The 22727-nt window shown below is 36.3% G+C and overlaps 1 protein-coding gene across 21 annotated transcripts in view; it reads left to right on the forward strand.

Moving 5' to 3' along the window:
* The window catches only part of CADPS2 (calcium dependent secretion activator 2), a 473581-nt gene that overhangs the window by 396311 nt on the left and 54543 nt on the right, over nt 1-22727 (forward strand). For 7 of the 21 annotated variants that reach the window (XM_033098853.1, XM_033098857.1, XM_033098851.1 and 4 more), the window contains 4 exons: nt 2719-2875; nt 14313-14454; nt 19050-19205; nt 20562-20709. In XM_033098853.1, the coding sequence (XP_032954744.1) occupies nt 2719-2875; nt 14313-14454; nt 19050-19205; nt 20562-20709 (603 nt within the window). Of the gene's footprint in view, nt 1-2718; nt 2876-14312; nt 14455-14579; nt 14700-19049; nt 19206-20561; nt 20710-21420; nt 21436-22727 lie in introns of all 21 variants that reach the window. The other 14 variants (XM_033098844.1, XM_033098836.1, XM_033098839.1 and 11 more) reach the window with 3 other exon arrangements.

Here is a 22727-nt window from a genome sequence, read left to right on the forward strand (position 1 = left end):
CATCCCATTGCTGTTGGAAAAGATAGTTTGGATGATTTCAATCTTTGTAAATTTCTTAAGGCCTATTTTTGTGACATAGCACGTAATCTATCCTGGACAATGTTCTGTGTGTGCTTGAGAATGTGTGTTCTGCTGGTTTTGGGTAGAATGTTCGGTGTATGTCTGTCAGGTCCCTTTGACCTATAGTGTTGTTAAAGTCTGCTGTTCCATTATTAACTTTTTGTCTGGATGATCTGTTCATTATTGAAAGAGTGATATTGAAGTTTCTGATTGTAATTGTATTTCTGTCTATTTCTCCTGTTAGATCTGGCAGTGTTTGCTTTATATATTTAGGTGCTCTGATGTTGGGTGCATATACATTTTTAATTGTTCTATCTTCCTGGTGAATTGACTCTTTTATCATCATGTAAGGAACATTTTTGTCTATTGTGGCAGTTTTTGACTATTTTGTTTGATGTAAGTTTAGTCATCCCTGTTCTCTTTTGGTTGCCATTTGCATGGAATATCTTTTTCCATCTCTCCACTTTCAACCTATGTGTGGCCTAAATCTAACGTGAGTCTCTTATAAGCAGCATATAGCTGGATCTTGTTGTTTTATCCACTCACTCAGTCTGTATCTTTTGATTGGGGAGTTTAATCTATTTCCATGTAGAGTAATTATTGATAGGTAAGGACTTACCTCTCAACTGGACACCAGAGCTTGTAACAGTCTTATTTTAAACTGAAAACAGTTTAAATTCAATCACACACAAAAACCCTTCACTTTTACTTCACACACACACACACACACACACACACACGTTATGTTATTGATGTGAGAATTTATTTCTTCTATACTGTGTATCCATTAACCAATTTTTGTGGTAGTAGTTATTAATACTTTTCTTTTTTTGGATTTTATACTAGAGTTAAAAATGATGTGTGCACCATCATTCCAATATTACATTACTATTTGTTTATATGTTTACCTTAACCAGTGAGATTTATACTTTTAATATGCATTTATGTGGCTGTGTGTCCATCAACATTCTTTTGTTTCAACTTGAAGAATTCCCTTTAGCATTTTTTGTAAGGCAGTTATAGTAGTGACAAACTTGCTCAGTTTTTCCTTGTCCGGAAAAGATTATCTCTCCTTCATTTTTAAAGGACAATTTTGGTGACAGTTTTGTTTCATTTTTAAAGGCTAGTAGTCTTGGTTGGCAGTTTTTTCTTTACCATTTTGTGTATATCATACCACTTCTGTCCAAACCTCCTAGGTTTCTGCCGAGAAATCTGTTCATAGCCTGATGGCAGTGGGGGAGAACAAGGGAATCCCCTTGTATATGATGAGTCTCTTTTCTCTTGATATTTTCAAAATCCTCTCTTTGTCTTTGACTTTTTTTCTCAGAGATGTCCCATAAGTCCCACAGGCTTTATTCACGCTTTTTCATTTTTTTTCTTTTTGTTATTCTAACTTGATAACTTCAAATTACTTGTTTTAAAGTTCATTCTTTATGCTGCTTGCTTAAGCCTGCTGTTGAAGCTCTCAGTTGAATATTTCAGTCAATGTATTCTTCAGCTTGAGAACATTTACTTCGTTCTTTTTTATGGTTTCTGTCCCTTTGTTGAACATCTCATTTTTTTCTGATTTCATTTAGTTGTCTCTCGCTGGGCTTAAGATGATTGTTTTCAACTCTTTGAAGTAGTGCATAGATCTCCATTTCTTTATGGTTGCTTACTGGAACTGTATTTTGTTCCTTTGTTCATGTTGTGTTTCTTTGATTCTTCGTGATCCTTACAGCGTTGCATTGGTGTCTCTACATTGGAAGAAACAGTCATCTCTTCTCGTCTTTACAGCCTTGCTTCTACAGGGAAAATCCTTCACCAGTCAGCCCAGAGTTTCAGGGAGTGGGGGAGCTAGCTGGTGGGGACCACAGGTTGGTGGGCCTGCTGCCAGGTTTTATGGACAGGTAGGCCTGGTGCCATGGTCTATACGAGGCTACATTATTTTCAAGAACTTTCTTAAAAGTAAATATTCTTACCACCCTTCTAAACAGAGGCTTTTTGTTGTTGTTTTTAAGTGATTATTGCTATTCCCTATAAAAGGCATTAGAAAATGCCTAGTTGAGTATAAAGTCTAATTTAAGAGGCAGGCATTAAAATATCCACATATGTAGTCAGATATGCCATGCTAAGACCTGGGAAATAAAAATTTTAGGTATCAGAGAGACTATCTAGGAGGACCTAATTCACACTGGATGGTCAGGAAATGTCTCTGTATGAAAGTATGTTTTAGCTTTAGACAGTACATTTATAAAAAATTGTACTACAAATAAAGAGTAATAATTTTTAAATGCAAGAAGAAATTTTATAGATACACATATTTAATAAGTTTGGCATTGGTGAACAAAAAGTAAAATCTAAAATAGAATTAAAATGTAAAATGGCAGTCATTGCTTTATTTTAAAATATACATGTTTAATTGAGAACATTTGAAATATATATAAAACAAAAAGAATTCTTTGTATCATAATTTAAATATGACTACTGTGAATGTTTTGGTGTATTTATTTCCAATATTTCTTGTTTTCTGCAAAAAAGAAATATTAAAACACTTGGTTTCATACTCTACAAAATTCTAACTACTATTGCCCTTTTAATTATACATATTCAAGTGGCACAGTATTCGTGTTTCCAACAAATAACCTGCTTTTACATTTGTCATTCATTCTTTCACAGGCGTTTGCCTGGTGGCCCGATTTATTGGCGGAGCATGCAGAGAAATTTTGGGCTTTATTCACAGTGGATATGGATACTGCACTGGAGGCTCAACCACAAGACTCCTGGGATAGTTTTCCTCTTTTCCAGCTGCTTAATAATTTCCTCAGAAATGACAGTAAGCACTTGCATTTTCTTCAGTATTTGAACAGTGGGGGTGGAAGAATGATCTTTGTGTGAATGTGTATTTACAGAGCTCTGGCACTCGTTCCTCAAGAGTCGGCCTAGATAACGTTAACATTTTCTCATCCTCCCTGAGTAGGTCAGGCCATGGTCCGGGGTGGACCCGCCACACTCCCACGTGGCTCCAAGGCCTCTGAAGTTCCTCTTAGTCCTACCTCCTGCCTTCATCGAGGACTGATAACAGAGGCCCCCTTCTCACCATACCTTTTGAATCAGAAAATCTTCAAAGGTTAACATTTCTAAAGCACTTGAAAATACTTAACATCTCTGAAAGACACCTCAGACATTTATCATTATTCTAGAAATCGTGCTATGTTAAGGCTTCTACTAATATGCATTATGATGATACTGTTTTTCTGAGAGGGATTCTACAGGTGATAGTGTAATATTGCTGCGTAGTAGGGCTTGCTGTCTCAGTATTTTAAAAATCGAAAGTTGGTAAAGGTCCTCTATGGAGAGATTTTTTTCCAATGCAGTAACTTGTACAATTATTCTGGTCCATGGTCTTCCAGCAGGCAGTGCAAACCTAGTTTTTCATCAGGATTTATGGGGCATTTTTTAACACACAGAATCCTGGGCCTTTCTTGGATGACTCTTTTGAAAGTTTCACTTAAACCTTAGTTTGGTAACTAACGCCTTCGATTTCTACTTCCGATGTAACCACAATATCTGTTCTCAGAAGTTACTTGTCCCACATTCCTTTATCTATACAAGTAGGAATCATTCATTCTGCGAATTATACTCGGCCAGTTTTTAAGTTCCAATTCGCTTCCCTCCTGCCGGCCAGCAGACTTTGAATGACCTTCTTTATTTCCCAGTCTCTTACTGTCATTCATTTTCTGCTAATAAATTACCAGTCAGGTTTAATATTACCTTAAGTCAAATGTATAACAATAAGCCTGCACCAAAAATAAATAAATGAGTCCTGCATTAAGCCCTTAAATGAGAATAAGTTAGTACAGGATTATTTCTAACAGTGCTTTCTCCAACAGCGTGGAAACTCAAGAACTGACCATATTTAGATGTATTTGGGAGTTCAAAGATAAAGTATTTATTAAAGTTGACAAACAGTTAGTAAAGATGATGAATCACTTAACCTTATTCAACATATAGAATCTATTTATAGAGAAAACAAAAATTGCTATAGCTTTCTTAGAAATATGAGTCTTTCTAGGGAACCAGTACTACAACTCCAATAAATTAACATCTTTTAACATTTATTTTTAAGACGAGCTCTTGCAAGTGTAGATTTATGAGTTATATCAAAAAGAACACTAAAATGAGAATGACAGAAATTTGATTTTTAGTCAGACTTGCAAATATTTCATTCAAAAGAGTTTCATGTTCCTCTCCTATTTAAATGTATACAGTATTATTTTATCTTACTGTGGTACACATTACTCAATCAAAACACAGAGCATTTATTACTGATCTCTTTTGAGTATTATTAGTTTTGGCAGTAAGCCTAGATCTTGACTTTGATTTTTGCGGTGATAAACAGATTTTAGAAAACATCAATTATTTCAGAGAAAAAGAGTTCCTTCGTCTAGTGAGGTAAATAGAAAAGTTCCCCAGTGCCATAATTTCCTTTTGGTATTGGGAATACGGTGTGGTCTGGGGAATTGAAATAGAATGCAGTGACTTTCTTCCCAAACTCACAAGTTATTATGCGCAAAGCCAAAAACCACTGAGTAATATCTCAGAAGTTGGTAAAACATAATTTGTTTTTGCTCTTAGTATCACCTTTGATAATAATGCAGAATATTGTTACTAATGATGTGTTAGTATATTAATCTCCTGAAATATTTAGGTGGTGATTTAGTGAATTCAGTCCAAATGTTAAATGTCAACCTATAGCTGCCCCCAAATTGTCCTTTGGAAAGCCTGTGGGAAAAATGTAAAACTTCTATCCTTTTAACCCCAATGAAAGGAAGATCCTTCCATCAGCATCATGACATGACAGCTTTTACCGCAGTGACACAATTAGAGTTAAGGTCCAAATTCTAATTAACTATAACTTTAGCCAGAGACTACCAGAACAGATTGCTCTGAAATGTCCAATGTTGGAACCAGAGATGATTTGCTGAACAATGTGCTCACTGTTACCTCACACATGACATGCCACTAATTATATATAGATTTTAAATGCCTGTGATTTTTTATTGATAATGTCACATACTTATGTTTGCTTTTCCAAAACAGAAATTACTAACACATCGCTCATTAATGGAGGTGTTAGTTTAGATTTGTACTTTTTTTTGTGCCTTGAAAACTTTGTAGCTGAGTTGTTTTTGTTTTCTAATGACTAGTGTAGGTGGTGTTTCACCATCTTTCTTTCATTAAAATCTTTATGCTTTGATATTTCAAAATAGGTATTTATGTCTTGGAGAGTGGAAGGGATATTAGACAAACCTTTGTATTTTCCATCTGAGGAAACTAAATCCCTAAGAGGCAATAGGCCTGGGCGGGGGCTTGCTGACAGGGAATTGAGGACAGAGGTGAATTGGAGCTCGAACACGTGGTCTCCAGTAACAAAAGCAGATTCTAGGGACATTTATAAAATAATACAACATTTTTAAGGAAGATAGAAGATTCCTTGAACTTTTATTTTTACCTCCAAAAATTTTATAAGGGACTTGAGTTGTGGGGCTGAAGAAGAGAGTTGATTAAAGGATACTGAAATGACCAGAGGAAGGTATATATTGTCTTCCCATGGACGTTACAAAACGTCCATGCTGAGAATTCCAGGAACTGAGCTAATTAGTGGGGAAAGAGATTCAAGAAAGCAAATTCAGTTTCTATTTTAAGGGGGAAAAAATCCTGTCTGGCGTGTGTATATTTCCTTACAGTTGGGCATGATTAGGGAAAGTCTTAGCCTTCAGAACCCTTGGAGATGAAAGGTGGTTTTCCTCAAGAGAAGAGTACCAGCTGCACCACCATTTTAGCAACTATCCCCAATCTCCTGCCCCTCACAGACTCATCCACTGACTCCCAGAGCAGGACTGAGGATGAAAACAAACTCAGACTCCTTCGTTGCTGTCCAAAAAAGACTGTGTTCCCATTCGCCTCCCCACCCCGCCTCCGTCCACCCGGATCCACTCTCCCCAATTAAAGACATAATGAGATGGCCAATTACTTTCAGTGGTATCTAAGGGAACAGTTTTGAGAAAGAGATGTATTAAAATTGAAGGATAATAAATGTTTTCATAACGAAGCCATTAGCATTGCATTTAGATGATGTTGTACAACTACAAAGCTAGTACAAATAGTTCCACCCTTGCGTGCTATTTGCCACAATTGTCCTGTCGACATGGATATGGCAAGTGACCGTTTCTGACAAATGAAAGCCATCTGCAAATGGCACAAATCGTTTCCCTCAGCACGACTGAAAGGAAAACCCTTGGAGCTAGTCACCTCTTAATCTGTGGATATGCTAGCAAGTGGCAAAGGACCATTCTTTGGGGGACTGATTCCCAAGTGGAAAATACCGCGGTGCTTCTTCTTTCATAAACAGCCCTTTCACGTTGCTAGCACATTAAAGCCATCTCGAAGAACATCCTGCTTATATAATCAATGTCACAGCGGCTCTGCCTAAACGAATAATAAATGTCCCAGTTCCGCACTAAGTGAAAACCTATCCTCCAAGACTTTCACCTTCATAAAGATGGGCTCATAAAAATCGAAAAAAGAAAAATTGGAATGTGGTCTCATGAGGATAAAAAGGCTAGTGTTAATAATTAACAAGGAGAGTGAAGTGGAGTCAAATTAGCCATAATAGAGCCCTGAGTGACTGGCAAAGTCACCTCTCATTATCAAAAAACTCATTAAGAAATGAAGAGGTGGAAATCCCGCTGGGTTATTCTCACACTTAGTCTGTATCAGAGATGATTTTTCAGATTTCTTTCAAATGAAGAACTGTTAGGTCATCATATTGTATATTAGGTTAATCTTCAAGCTTTGAAATATGGAGGGCTGACACCTGCGTCTTATTCTACCTCGAGTGCTTAAATGAGCTGTGATCTGAAATTCATGAATTGGTGTTTATAGATATATCTGTACATACGTATACTAGGAACAATGCAGAGAGGATATAACTTCTGGATTGTAGCAGGGCTGCGTACCAGCTTCGTTTCACAGACAGACACTTTTACAAATGATGACATGACCACGAAATGTGAAAATGTATTTAACACCAATCCCCAGAGTTGATTGAATTCAAAATTCTATGTCAGAATTTGTTTTACTGGCCATTGCAGTAAAAGAAACAGAAAACAAGGAATCACTAGCTTGTTTTTTGCAATTGAGTTCTTCAGGACTGCTCTAGCTTGATCTGCTTTATGTGTTTTCTTAGAACGTAGTGCCTTAAAGAAAACGATCTGCTCTAATGGCCTTTGTCCCTTCACTGTAGGTTTATAGGGACATCTGAAACTCCCGAAGGCCACAGCGTCAGGAACCCACACTTGGATTTGTTGAATTTAGATCTGTTCCCCAAAAAGTAATGAACATGACCCCACCAGTGCTCTCATTCCTTGTTAGGTACTTTGAATGGATAGATGGATGGATGGAGATATATATATATATATATATATATATATATATATATATATATATATATATATTTATTTATATATATATATATTTATATATATATTTATTTATATATATATATATATATATATATATATATATATATATATATATATTCTTTTTAAACAAGTGCCCCAAGGGGAAAGGAAAAGTTTTGTGTGTTTAGGAAATTATTATGCTAGTAAAGGTATAAATTAAATATTACCAAATTATATAAAATTACTTAAGTTTTTAATTAAAAGAAGAATAAAATCCAATGAGTTTCCTATTCTACTTAAACTTTAATGGGAGGCTCTTGGAGTTGCCTTTAGGGGGTGGATTTTTATTGATATTTATTCAATAAACACATTTATTGAGTGCCTACTTAATGTTCCAGATACTTGGCTGGGGACTGTTCCCAGATCTCAGGGTTTGCTTTGGGGTGTGTGTGTGTGTGTGTGTGTTTCCTTGTATATAATGGTGCTGTAGGCTGCAATGGTCCTGACTTTTCTCCTGAAGCCTGTATTCATTTTTCCTGTAATGGGGGTCCTCATTATATGCATTTGTCAACGTGGAGCGTGACCTATTAATTTTATATCTTAACCCACTGTGTTTGTGTTGTTCACAATTGATGCAATTCATGGTACCTTGAATAATTATTATTTTATGGCAGAGTCTGTTGTTTTAATGTGGCTGGGGTTGTTTGTTTGGTCAAGAATTACTTGTTACCTTCCAAAAGCCTAATTAGAAATTTAGGGGGAAAAACTCATTCTTCCTAATAATCCTCCAATGCTGCCTAATTGGAAGAGGGCAGCCCAATGTAAAATGGTTTATGTGGGTTTGGGAGCCAACAACATCTTTTTACTCTAAAAACAGTACATGAATTTTTCTATCTGCTGAATGTTCATTTATCCAGTGATGATTGTCTCAGCAATTGTTATTAATTGGATCTTAGTTGAAATTCACTGTTGAAATCTTACTTAAAAACCCATGACAAGTACTTTTGTAAACGTCAAAGTGCTGTTTTTGGTATGTAAATAAGCAACACTGATGTATTAATTATTGGGATGTTCACAAGAATTGAGCTCGTCTGCATCTCCAGTTTACCTTTTACTTAAACCTGGTGCTTTCTTTTTGACATTTCTAATTGTACCGTTGGGCTTGATGTCGTTGATGCTCTGTTATTTTCTGACAAGGTGATATTTGGAAACATGGAATCTTTTGGGGAAAAAAGATAGTTTTTATCAACAAAGTAGATGCTGATCCTTCCGCTTCTGTTCTTGTAACCACTATTTGAGACTCCTTCTGAGGCGTCCTTTGTACTTCCACACCTCAGGTATAAGGTCAGAAGCATTCTTGGAGGAGACCACATTAAGGACGTGCCTCTTCCAATGAGCTGCTGCAATGGGTGCCTTGGAAAGGCTTAATTTGGACAGGTGGCAGCCCCAAATCCTAACCTATCCTTACTAAACCATATGGAGAAGATGGGAGCACTCATTCTGATGCCTGGGGCAACATATTAAGAGATCTTCTGACAGTGTCTGATAGAAATGGATGCAAACTGGCATATGGGCAGCTGAGAAAAGGAGCATACATTTACATACACAAGTATATTGTGGTATATATTTCTGTAGTCTTGCCTTTTGAAACCAAATTTTCTCCTTTCTTTTATGTGTTTTCATTTCTTCTCTTGCCTCTCTCTCTCCTTTTCACTCTCTCTATCTCTCCCTCCCTTCCTCCTCCCCTTCCCTGAATCTAATTACCAAAGAGATAATACTGCCAATTGCCAGTTTTCTAAAACTTTGGAATATGGGTTTATAATTTGATGGTTTTTTTTAAATAAAAAGGAACACTACGCTGAAACATGAGCAGACTTTTGGCCAGAATTCAACATTTGTGACAGGTCTTAGGAAATATAGGAAATCTCCATTTTCTACTAATTCTGCAGGGTGATTGCTATCAAGAGTCATGACTAAACAGAGAAAATCCTCCCTTTGCTACATTCATTAAAGTAAGAGACATAACATAGCCAACATTCGTATCCAGTAGAATTCCTGGCAATCTGATTTTGGATTTATGGGTCAAAAATAGGGCTTCTCATAATTATTAATACCATGTATTTTTATATAAAATATGAAGAGATACGTAGGTCTCAATAGGTTCTTATACAGTCACCTGAATAACAAATAACCTGGACATCTTAATATTGTATCCAAGTAGTCAGTCATTTAACAAACATTTGAACACTTGCTCTGAACCAGAGACTCTGCTGGATACTAAGAATACAGACCTGGTCCCTGCCTCAAGGACCTTGCTTGCACCCTTGTATGGGGAAAGAGATAAGTCAGCACGTGCATGGACCACAGTGCAAGCCTGTACAGGGTAGAAAAGAAACAAGGGAAACTCACTAGGCAAGGTGACAGCAGAAACGGTTCAGAAGAGAAAGTGTATACATGAACTGAACCATGAAAACCATTATGGCTGGACCGCAGGAAATGGGAGTCAGGCAACAGAAATGAGAGAGAGGTCATTTTATGATAGATTGGGGATGGCTTTCGTACCATGGTTAGGCTTGTGGCATTTGTCATGATGGTCCATTAATTAGAATCTTTAGAAGGGACATTATTAGTTTTACATTTTATCAAGGCCTTCTGCTTGAGATTTTAATAATATGAATTGGCAGAGGAAAAATTGGGATCCTAAAGACCAGTTAGGAGAGTATTGCATTAGTCAAAGCAAGAGATGAGAATGCTGAAACTAGTGCAGCAGCAGTGGTGATGAAGAGTTAGGGGAAGTGTTAGAAAGATAGTAAGGACATAAAATACACAGGTATTGATTATAATTGGATGTAGGAAGTGAAGGAAAGGCCTATGGTACAAATTCCAGGTTGCTGGCATTGTGATCACATGGATAATCTCTATTTTTACTCCCATGATAACACAGGAGACGGAGACTTATTTACCAGGATAATGAATTCTCTTTTTTATCAAGCATGTAAGAAAAAGGGAGAGCTCACTGAAAATACATTTGCATCAACTGCTACTTAGTCTTAGAATCATTATTAGATTTAATAACAACACTAAGGGTGATTATTCCTTATGTGCTTCTTCTTTTTAAAAAAGTAGGACTAATAGCTAACATACCTAATTTTTAAATGTATAATAAAGTAGCATTTGAACTGATGAAGTTGGTGCTTATTTGTAGATGTAATAATTTGTTACATACTCATATATGTTGGTCTTAGAATAGTTAAAAATAATGACATTGCTTAACAGTACCTCTCAAGATGTACAGCCTAACGTTCTTTGCATTTTTTATTAGTAGGCCATATAAATTAAGGCTTACGTATACAGTCTAACTGCATAGCAATGTAAAACTGTCCTGCTTTCAATGTGTATTGTTAAGTACATTGAATATTTTCATAGTGGTAATTCATTTTTCAATTCATTGAATATAATAGTTTTGCTCAACCTCTTGACTTTTTCATATTGTAACAGTTCTTCAGAATTCTAGTTCTGAAAACATAATTCATTTAAGATACAGTGTAATGTGTTGGTCATTTGCAAGATTTCTTTTTTACCTAAAACAATCTACTGTACTGCACTTCCAGGTCTTAAAAGGTGCGGACATGGTGATGCTAGGTGGGACAGGTATATGAATGGATCAACATACAGATAATGTTGGATCAATGAATCAACATGCAGATAATGCAGTTGACGGTAACATAAATTGAGTGATGATGGTATTGTACTGTGGAAGTTGAGAGGAGGCTGTGGTATAAAATTCTTGTTCTGTCAAATGACGAAATGACTTGAGCAAGTGTCTTAAAGTCTCTGTGCCTCAGTTTCCTTATTGATAAGATTGAAAAAAATTATAGTGCTTCTCTCATAGAGTTTTTGTGATGATTACATGAGAGAATGCATATCAAGCACTTAGCACCATGCTTGATACTCTAAAAATGCTAGTGATGATGAGGAAGAAGAGATGGAGAGTTGTTAAGAAGAGGTCTAATAAATTCAGGTTTATTATTGTATTTTTTAATTTACTTACCACAGTGATTTAGGTGATTTGAATGAGAATATTTCATCCTTCGTGTCCATTATCCTTATTTAGGTGACAGACATTTTTGACATGATCTATAGTACCTTCTAGCTCTGTGATTGAATCTCCGGAAATAAATAAAGCTTCTTTTCAGTGTGCTAATGAAAACAACGTTAAGATAACATTAGTCTCCTAAATAAGACATTTTTCTTTAAGTATGATTATCATCCAACTATAGTAGGGAAACTTTTAGCATATAGGTAAAGCAGAAAGGATTATTTAACTACATAAAGTACTAACCCATATCAACTAGCGATAGAAGAAACCAGTGTTGTATTTCCTTCAGTATTGAGAATTACTTCCTATTCCAGTTTCTTCTATCTACAATTTTCTGGCCTCTGGCAAATTTCAGAATCATTTAATTAAAGTAATATCCAGTGATAATTTTCATATTCATTCCACCATAGTAAGTATCACATACTTTGCCCAAATTTGAAAACACTGTTCAGCCTTTCAGGGTATTTTTGCCCTGAAGACGATTATGTGGGAAATTGGCATATTTAGCTATCTTATTTATAAGATAATACTGTTAGAGTTGCTAGTAATTAGATTTAGTAATTATAAGCATATACAGCTATTTCAATCCATAAAAGTGAATGGGGTTACTGACTTTTCCCCATCTTTCACCGCTGCACTCCAAGCCAGCACTTTCATCGTCATCATCACCACCACCACCATCATCATCATCACCATCATCATCATCACCACCACCATCATCATCATCACCATCATCATCACCACCACCACCATCACCACCACCGCCATCATCACCACCACCGCCATCATCACCACCACCATCATCATCATCACCACCACCATCATCATCACCACCACCACCATCACCACCACCGCCATTATCACCACCACCACCATCATCATCATCACCACCATCATCATCACCATCATCATCACCACCACCACCATCATCATCACCACCGTCATCATCATCATCACCACCACCACCACCATCACCACCACTGCCATCATCACCACCACCACCATCATCACCACCGTCATCACCATCATCACCACCGCCATCATCACCACCACCACCATCATCATCATCACCACCGTCATCACCATCACCACCACCACCATCATCACCACCACTGCCATCATCACCACCACCGCCATCATCACCACCACCATCATCATCATCATCCTTTACCTGGTCTATTGCAGTAAAGAACTGCACACTAACTACCTTCTCTTCTCTCACCCTTGGCCACCTCCTCCATTTTCTACACAGTAGCCAGAGAGATTATATTATGTCATTCCTCTACTTACATAATAATAATGAAAGTAATAATGCCTCCTATTGTACCCAATAAAACCCATACTTCTCACCATGTCCTACCATCTAGATATCACCATGGACTATTCACCCTCCCTCACTCGATTCATGCCACACTGGCTGTCTAGTCCTAAAGCTCACAGCTGGGTTTAAGGTATGTTCACTTGAAAAATATATACCATCATCCAAAAATGACAAATTCTTTATTGAATATTACTTAGCACTTTCCTACAGATTCTCTATTTTTCCATGGTGCAACATAGTCACATCCTGACTGTCTTTGTCCGTTTGGGCTGCTATAACAAAAGACCACAGTCTGGGGGGCTTATAACCAACAAAAATTGATTTCTCATTGTCCTGGAGGCTGGGTAGTCCAAGATCATGTTGTAGGTAGATTCAGTGTCCGGTAAGAGCCTGCTTTATAGACAGCCATCTTCTTGCTATGTCCTCACATAGTGAAAGCGTAAAGGGGTCTTTCTGGGATCTCCTTTATGAGGATATTAATCCCATTCTTGAGGGTTCTGCCCTTTTGACCTAATCACCCTCCAAAGGCCACATCTCCTAATACCATCACATTGGGAGTTGGGATTTCAACATAAGAATTCGTGGGGGACATAAACATTGAGTCTACCGCATTAACCTATGTTCTAATGAAAGCACATCGTGTGGATAGAAAGTGTCCGTCTTCTGATGGAGGTAGGTGCACCTTGCCTAGCACCCTTGTCCCAATAGCACAAATTCTAAAGCCTACAACTGCTTTGTGTAGCATGTTCCATGCCACAATTCATTAAAAACAAATGGACAGCTGAAAAATGCATGTGATGTTCTGACTGATTTTAAAGGTATGTTTGGAAAATCACAACTAAAAGAATATCCACAAATAACTAGAAAGTTCATGAAATAGAATAGACATTCCCAAGGCCACCATCACCCTCTTGGTGACTTGAACAAGTTTTTCTCTTAGAAGTAATCAAGCTTAGCTCTTAGAATTGAATAGGTTTAGCTCTCCTGTGATTCACAGCAGAGCACAGACAGGGACTGTAACTCCATTTAATTGCTGTGTTTACATGTGTCAGGACTTCCAGGGGTCCAGCAGCTCCCTTAAATCTCTAGCAAGTCCTCATATGCCTCATGCATTAAACCTCTTAGACAGTAAAAACATAACCACCATCCAGGAACATTTTATAGAAATACAACCTATTTGTGTTTTGAGAGCCACGTACAGAAGGTCAATTATATTTCTTGATCCGTTTTCATGATATGATATTCAATAGGCGCAAGATCCATTATCATCTGCATTTGATCAGGTCTTCTCTGTCAGACTCCTTCAGGAAAAGTGTTTTTCGCCCATATTTTCCAAATGACTAATACTGTCCCTCTGACAAACACTCTTTCTGCTTGACTATTTCAGCACTTTTATGTAATGGAAAATTTCACAAACACTTGCAAGAAATCTTTGTGCCCTTGGTTGTCCGCTACGTCGATCTCATGGAGTCCTCCATCGCCCAGTCAATTCACAGAGGTTTTGAGCAAGAGACATGGCAGCCTGTCAAGTAGGTATCTTGCCCAGTACCCATAGAGCATCTGCCTCTTCTGTCCTGACCTGCTGACTTTGCACATGGCCATCTGTAGGTATTGCTTACGGTGGTCCCTTCCCACGTTGTTTGTTTCTTTACAGGAATATCGCCAACAGTCTTCCCAATGTAGCTCTTCCAAAAGTTCCAAGTCTGCCTCTTAATCTTCCACAGATTCCTAGCATTTCTACTCCTTCGTGGATGGCTCCTTTATATGAGTCCACGTGTGTATTCCTCACTTATTTCCTGGTGGTGTGTTAGCTAGTGCATGGCCTGGGCTGTGTTCTGTGCAGATACGTTTAGATTGCATGGCATTTATCATTGTTGGTTGAGGAATACTGTTTTGGGTTTATTTGTTTGAGTTTTTTAAGCTATTAAGCTAAGCTTGGCACCTGGGTGATAAATGATATAGCTTGGAAAAAAAAAAACCACACACTCACTGGTTTGATGTAGTTCATATGTAATCTATGGGGCAAGGGTCATTTTGTGACCCAGGTTGTAGACTCTGGCCTAAGTGATATAACCAGAGTTCTCCAAATTCAGACAATCAGTGTGGTGAATAGTATGTCGGGGATCCTTGGCTGGCTCCAACATTGTTACTGCCCTCATGACTTCTCTTGTGTGTGTAGAAAACCAATGTAAGAACAGTTTCAAGAATATAATCTTTGTCTGTTTTTACCTTAGTCTGACATTTAAAGAAACGATTTTGCTGGTTGCAGAGAAGGGGTTGTCCTTTATTTCCCAGCACCAACAAAATCTTCTTTTGTCCTTTCATATATCAGTTGATACACTTTGGTATTTTAAATAATCTTTATATCATTAAAAACCATATTTATTAACTCCATGTCGTGAGGAGCTTACCTACCGCAGATTCAGTAACTAAGACCCATTAAAGGGAAAAAGACACGGGCTTTCAAGTTGATCAGCCCTGAATTTAGATCCTAGTTTATTCATTGTTAAATCTTTCTTAGACTCATTTTGCTCAGCTGTAATATGGTTATGATGCCTAATTTAAAGACATTTTTGTGAGGATAAAAAAAAACAACAAACTATGAAAAGTGCCTGGCACATCCTAGGTTCTCAATAAGTGATAACTACTAGTACTCTATATTATGATTGTTACTACTATAATAATTATTTCTATCATCAATTATCATCATTATTTTAAACTGTGTTTATTTCCAAACAATAGCAGGCAGATGAATCCAATGATAGTCCAGACTTGGCCCAAGATCTTACATGAAATCAGCTAGAAAGAATAATAATTAAAAGGAGTTAAATAGCTCTCATTTATTGAGAGTTTATTATGTTCTAGGTACAGAGCCAAATTCTTTATTGCATTTAACAATGCTGTGAGGTAAACGTCATTATCCCCATTTTACAGTTAAGGAAATTTAGTCATGAAACAATGACGAAACAAAATTTGCCCAATATCTCAGAGTAAGTGGCAGAGGTAAGATTTGAACCCATGTTTTCTTGACTCCAAAGCCCTCACCCTATTGTTAATTTATTCTGCTTCCAGAGAATATACTGGCTAAGAACTCGTTCAGCATCGTTTCCACCTATCCTACTACCACCTGTCAAATCTGTTCCCAGTCTAGGGTGCATACAATCGGGAAAAGACAAAAGACCAAGGAAGAGAACAAGAACTTGCAAAATATTTTGGCAATATTTCTGCATGTTAAGCATCATCACTGTACTCATAATAATTATTAGGACATTAGGTATATAAAATGGTGTCGCTGTGTGCTCAGGAATTATCTAGGAAACATACGGAACCTTTCTAAGTTTATGGGGTTTTTTTTGTACTTCTTTATACTGGTTAATAATTTAACCCCTATTCATCCTTATTTCTCATCTGTTTAATAATTTTGCTTTTATCAAGAACCCTATTGTGGGCATTACCTTGGAAAATTTAGGAGTTTTTCATCATCACTATTTTATTAGCTTTGAGATATGTGTGAACTCTGGATTTCATTCTTGGGAGTCCTTTTAAAGTAACCTGCATCTCAGGACAGGAACCATGACAGATTTTGGCTTTGTAAATTGAGTGGTTGGATTTTCATCATTCTGGACAAATAAAAAATATGTTTTCCAAGTTAGTTACCATTATCTTTACCTGCCAAGATAATCAACATTAGACTCTTTGTCAGGATGTCAGAATTACTCATAATGTTATGATGTCATTGCAAGTAGTGTTTTGAACTTCTGCTAGAAAGCATTAAATAGCAAAAAACATTTCCATTTCACATATATTGGGAATTAAAAGTACAACTACTGATTAAGTGAAGGTTAGTCATAGCAAAGTAACCATGGATTTGAAGATATATACCTATCTACTAATGTATAAATCACCTTAAGAGGACGTTCTCTGTATCTCTCCCTGTATATAAAACCTTAATTCTGGGTTTTTAGCCCTAAAAGTGAATGCCGGTAAGATAATGCTGGAATTTTAGGAAATTACCTGAGTCCATTATTCATGTTTGAGTTATTTAATCAATTAACAATACTTTTAGGAATAAGTCACTGATTAGACTAAGTCACTAATTTTAAAATGAAAAAGTTTCAAAAAAAATCACAGGTTATATATACCAGCTTGAGAGAAAAATGATTTACATTTTTTCATCTATCTATCTAATTATAACAAACAGTGTTATCTTAATTACATTTCCAATTAAGCACATTTATTGTTCAGACTCTGACCATAGCATTGAAGAATAGGAGAAACATATGTCTATATTCTCTATAAAGATTTAATTGTTACATGTTATGAGAAAGTCCATTTTTAATAAAATTCTACCTTTATTATTTGGGATTTTGTTTTGATTTTTGCTTTTGCTGTTCTGTTATGCTGTTAAAGAATGCATACATGTTTCAAATAGCTATTTATATTTCTCCTAAGTAAAAAATTATAAGAAGTAGATTTGCTTCTTTGCCAATTATTTTCAGTTACTCTTAAAACATAGGTCTTCTCATCTACCAAATTGTACACTGTGGTTATAAAGGGAGATTTTGCTTGTTCATTTTTCTTTCTTTTTTTATTATATATATATGACAAAAAGGAGAAGTAAGTATAGGGGTTTTTCAAACACTTTTCACAGCAAGGTCAGCATGGTGTTGTCTGGTTCTTTTGTCTAATGCTACTTTGGGGGGACTAAATATTAAGGTGAGGAGAGACTGAGTGAATGAAGTGCCATGGGTAGTGTTCTGTGCTTTGCTGTGGTTGGTACCTTGAGAATTTAACTCTGAGGACATCTTGGCGAGACAAGGAGATCATGAGGAAATACTGGCAGACTAGGAGGAGGAAAGCAAAGCAGATTGGTGATGCAGCTAAGATGCTGAGGCAAAGGGGTGGGGAACAGACCAGAACTTTTAATTAGCCAGAGTCAGAGGTGATGTTTTTATGCTACCGAGTTAAGATATATTTATCTAAATAATGTGGCTATTCCAAATAATTTTATTTTTTATAAAAGTTTTCCACCGTGCCCTTGTGATGAAAGAGTTTATTTTATTTTTTTGATTTTCTTTTACAAACTGAAAATATAAATTTTAGATGAATATATGTTAAACAGATATTAGAACGCTGAGGAGAGATGAATCCCACAGCAGCTTTTTTTTTTCTTTCATTCTCTTTTACAACTAAATTTCAATATGTTTTAATGTAGGAATATTTTACTTTCAAAACATCTGTTTCCCTATTAGGCTATCTACTTGCATAATAGAAAGAAATAGTATTATCCTTACCCTAAATATTACACGTACTCTGGTAAAAATTACCTTCATATATGGTGTGAAATTACAGAGTAATTTTACTATAGTAACAAATGTACAGTAGATCTGGACTCCATAATTAGATAGATGTAAGGGCCTGAAATATACATGATTTTGCTCCAACTTCAGAGCGGCCTGAGCAGCATTTCTGGGTTAGACCATACCTTGTACTGTTAAATTTAATTATGAGCTAGAAAAGCCACAAAGCATTTCAAAATAGAAGTAAGATTTGCTTCCCTACCCAACCTGTTATTTCATTTCCAGTACCTGTTTCACGTTTACCTGTAATTGAGAAAGTTAAGGGTCTTGTATGTACATACCTGTAGACAAACAGAAGCCATCTGTCGTGATGACAGACCCATATCCTTGATAGAAGAGGAAAGCTAATAGTCGCTGTTATATGGATCTTCTTGCATAAAACATACTTTTCTGAATTTCTAGAAAGAAATATTTATATATTTTATCTGAGAGATTAGTTAAGAACATTTAAAATGTTTGTTCTGATATACACAATTTGATTTCTTTCCTTACTCAAGTATCTGCATCCATTTTATGCCTTTTTAGGAAAGCTTACTGTTACATGTATTTCTATTTTGTTCTCCTTGCCTTGCCTTTTTCACTGGGAAGTGGAAAGGCAGAATTAGCAGGTTGAACAGAGGAAATAGTGATCATTAGATATTCTGTGGGGTATTTTTTCACTGATGGCAATGCGTACAAAGAGGAAAGAAAAACCAATGTGTTAGTGATCCCCGGAGCTAACAGTGGAAGTTCATGATGTTCTCATTTTTTCCTTTTTCTTCTAGCAATGGCTCAGCAACATCAGAAGACCTTTTTTGGAAACTCGATGCACTTCAAATGTTTGTCCTTGATCTACACTGGCCAGAGCAAGAATTTGCCCACCACTTAGAGCAAAGACTTAAACTAATGGCCAGTGATATGATAGAGGCCTGTGTCAAAAGGTAGTCGTGTATTTTCAAGTTGCTGTTTAGTATTCCAGCACCCAAAATACCACTTTTCACCAAGTAACTGTTACATAGTTGTCACAGAAAAGATTTCAATATGTACCACTATTCCAAAATGTTCATTAGGTTCTCTGACCTAAATTCTGGGGACCCATGTAACTAACAAGCTGGGCCTGGTAGTTTTTCTCAAGTCCCCTAACCATTGCCCTCATCAGTGGTACCCACACCATAGTAATCATTTCTGTTGTGCTGATTGTTTTCTCTCTGGGAATACGATCTTTTAAATTCCCAAGGCAATACTTCCTGAGACATCCGGAAAAGGTCTGTTAAATACTTTGTGCATTCTGTCTCTGTGCTGTGAAATGGTGTGGCAAACTCAAATGACGACCAGTGCCCCCAATTGTGTTTTCTGGTATGCTCTGTCACTACCAGATGAGTTCCAAATATCCATTCCCATTCTTCAAAACTTAACCAGAAATAAGTTATAAGGATTCTTCCAAAGGTGCTTTCATTGTTTTACTAGTGCTTACAAAATCAGCATTGCATCATCCAAAGTAGCCAAGCATTGTTTTTTCATTGCCCGTGTTCGTGATATGTGCAAGAACAATGGCAGGGACAGCATAGTGGAATAACAAACACTGATTGGAGCAGCCGAATAATCCTAAATTCTCTAAAGCAAGAAAAATCCGGTTTTTAGAATAATGTTTAATGGCCTCCCAAGGCAAGGCCACGAATTAGGTTATTTAATGTTTAAAAAAATATTCATCGTCTGTGATTCTGATATCTCAAATTTGTGGGTATTCTTTGCATACTTAACCAAGACCGATCTCATATTGCCTATTATGCAGTTGCTTTTAAAAGCCTAACTGCAACTTCAGGTATTTGAAAGAGAACCTAAGTGATGTAAAAGAATTACGCATTCTGTGCTGTACATTAATTATGAAGTTTTAGAGTTTTTCAGACTTGTACCTTTTTTTGATTTGGCAAATCTTCACCTGGAGGATTTGTTTTGCATTAATGTGGAGAAGCCAGTGATTTTTCTCTTTTGTTACTAATTCAGGCATTTGAGTGAAATGATGAGGTTTTTACATTTAAAAGAGTGACACACTCAATGTAGCAAATAGCTTCATTTGGGTAGAGATATTGTCTGAGTGATGGCAAAAGCTGTGGTTAAGATAGAATATCACAGTCTGATCTTTCATATGAGAGCATCCTACCCCCAGCTCCCAAACATGGCCATACCCCTTATTTGTATGTTTTAAATTAGCATCTTGTAGTGTTGATTTCACTGTTGCACAACAGGTGGGACATATGTCAGAATTTCTTACTCTAAATTCATGTTTCAATGACTAGAACAAGAACTGCATTTGAACTCAAGCTACAAAAGGCGAGCAAAACCACTGACTTGCGCATCCCAGCTTCTGTGTGTACCATGTTTAACGTGTTAGTCGATGCCAAAAAGCAAAGCACCAAACTCTGTGCTCTGGATGGAGGCCAAGAGGTAAGTGGATTGTCACGTGGAGAAATGCAGCACGGGGTGCCCTGGCAGAGAAGGATGCTGTTTCCAGAAGTCACACACTTGATTAGATTAAAAGACCAAGTTCTCCAATATAAGTGTTTGGTCTTTTCTTTACTATAACAACGGAATGCCCTTTATCCTTTGTTTCAGTCAGTTTCTTCTTTTTCATATGAAGATTGCCTACAATTTTATAAGTGGCCATTGAATTTCAGATATACCTTTTAACAGCTTAGTTGTTATGTGTTTACATAAAGCTTACTTTTCATAAGCAAATGAAAAAGCTACCTGCTTTGTTTACACAAATCCAGAGTATCCAGAGTTTTTATCTAAAAAAACAAACCACAGAAAATAGCATATGATATATTTTATTTACACAAAAGTTTCTATTTTGGAAAGACCAAAGTGAAACATACTTGAAAATTAGGCTTCATTCTTTTCAATAAATATCCCATTGTTACAATTTTATTTATATTTTGTTTTGTTGTATATTCAGAAATAGCTTGTTTTACCCCGTGATTTATTTTTGTTGAGAGTCGTGATTGGGTGGAAATGGATCTATTTTTCTTAGATATCTGTTTAAGTTGACATTTTGTTGCTTTTTTCCCCCATTGTAATTACTTTTTCATGATTTCTTTACTCTTCCCATATGTTCTCGTTCATCGCCTTTTTTTTTTTCCATGACATGGTCTCCAGTTTGGTAGTCAATGGGTAAGTCTCATTTTTTTTTTTTTAACCACATTCTCATTTGAATTATTATTTTCGTAAATGCATGTTTTTTATTTTCATCTTTTCAAATTTAAATAATATAATTCATGTAATTTTCAGGTTTTTGGTTTCTGTCTGTGAGTTACATACTAACAGCTTACTATAACACAGCAATTACCCAAAGACACGTTACAACATATATAAATGCTTACATCTTAAATAATGTCACGAAGAATGTTTCTTCTCTGTTAAGCTGCAGAATTTTAAAGATAAAATTATTTAAAACCCAGTGAATTCACCCTCCTTTAAACTAAGTTCTAAACAAATTCAGAAACAGAATGATTATTAACATTTTCCAGATACATATATCTTTAGTATATACTTTCACTACTACTAGACGAATGTAGAGTTTGGGACGTTAGATGACATATACCTTATGTCAGGGTGACCCCTAAATTCGAAGACTGGAAGGCCACTCTCCGGATCACTTCATATGAAAGAACCCACTTGTGGATTTTAGCGAGGTACATGCCCACCAGTGAGTCTTTCCTCCCACTCGTGGCCAGGGATATAACTATCATCAGAGTCAGGAAAAAACAGGCCTGTGTCAGGAGCCTTTCCCCTCCCCCACACAAGGTTTTTCTTGAGGTACCACTCAGAACCTCAGAACAGCAATGGTTTGAAAACCTTCATGCACACAAGATTTACTAGAAGAAAAGAGAGAGAGAGAGAGAGACTAAATTGACTATATTAAATATATATATATATATATGTATATATAAGTCAAATATTTTTGTGTGCTGCATGTAAATATATTTTTTTTGTATGTTAAATCTTACAAGTATTACAGTTGACACCTGGGAATCAAACTCAACAAGACTCTACTGGGCTAACAATTCTCATCGAAGCAGAAGGATTTAGATAACTGTGAAAGAAGATGAGAAGGCACACTAGTTGTGATTTTCATACTTATTTAATCCAGATATAGACATTAGCTATTTGACCATAATTTATGTATACCAGGAGTGCCCAAAAAATGTATACGCATGACTTGTATTCATCTTTTGTTATCGGTATATATTGAGTATTACAATCTTAGTACAGTTTTTTTCCTTTTCTAAAATGTATATACATTTTTTTGGCACCCTCTGTATATATACACGTTTCATTTTGGGGGCAATTCAGGGGGAAAAGACGTATTTCTAATACCATAGCATATAATCTTACAGATTAAGTAACTAATAATGTAAGCATTGTGGAATGTTCAGTAATTATTCTCTGATCACTTACAACAT

Source organism: Rhinolophus ferrumequinum, chromosome 26, assembly GCF_004115265.2.
Source record: "Rhinolophus ferrumequinum isolate MPI-CBG mRhiFer1 chromosome 26, mRhiFer1_v1.p, whole genome shotgun sequence".
NCBI classification, from domain to species: Eukaryota; Metazoa; Chordata; class Mammalia; order Chiroptera; family Rhinolophidae; genus Rhinolophus; species Rhinolophus ferrumequinum.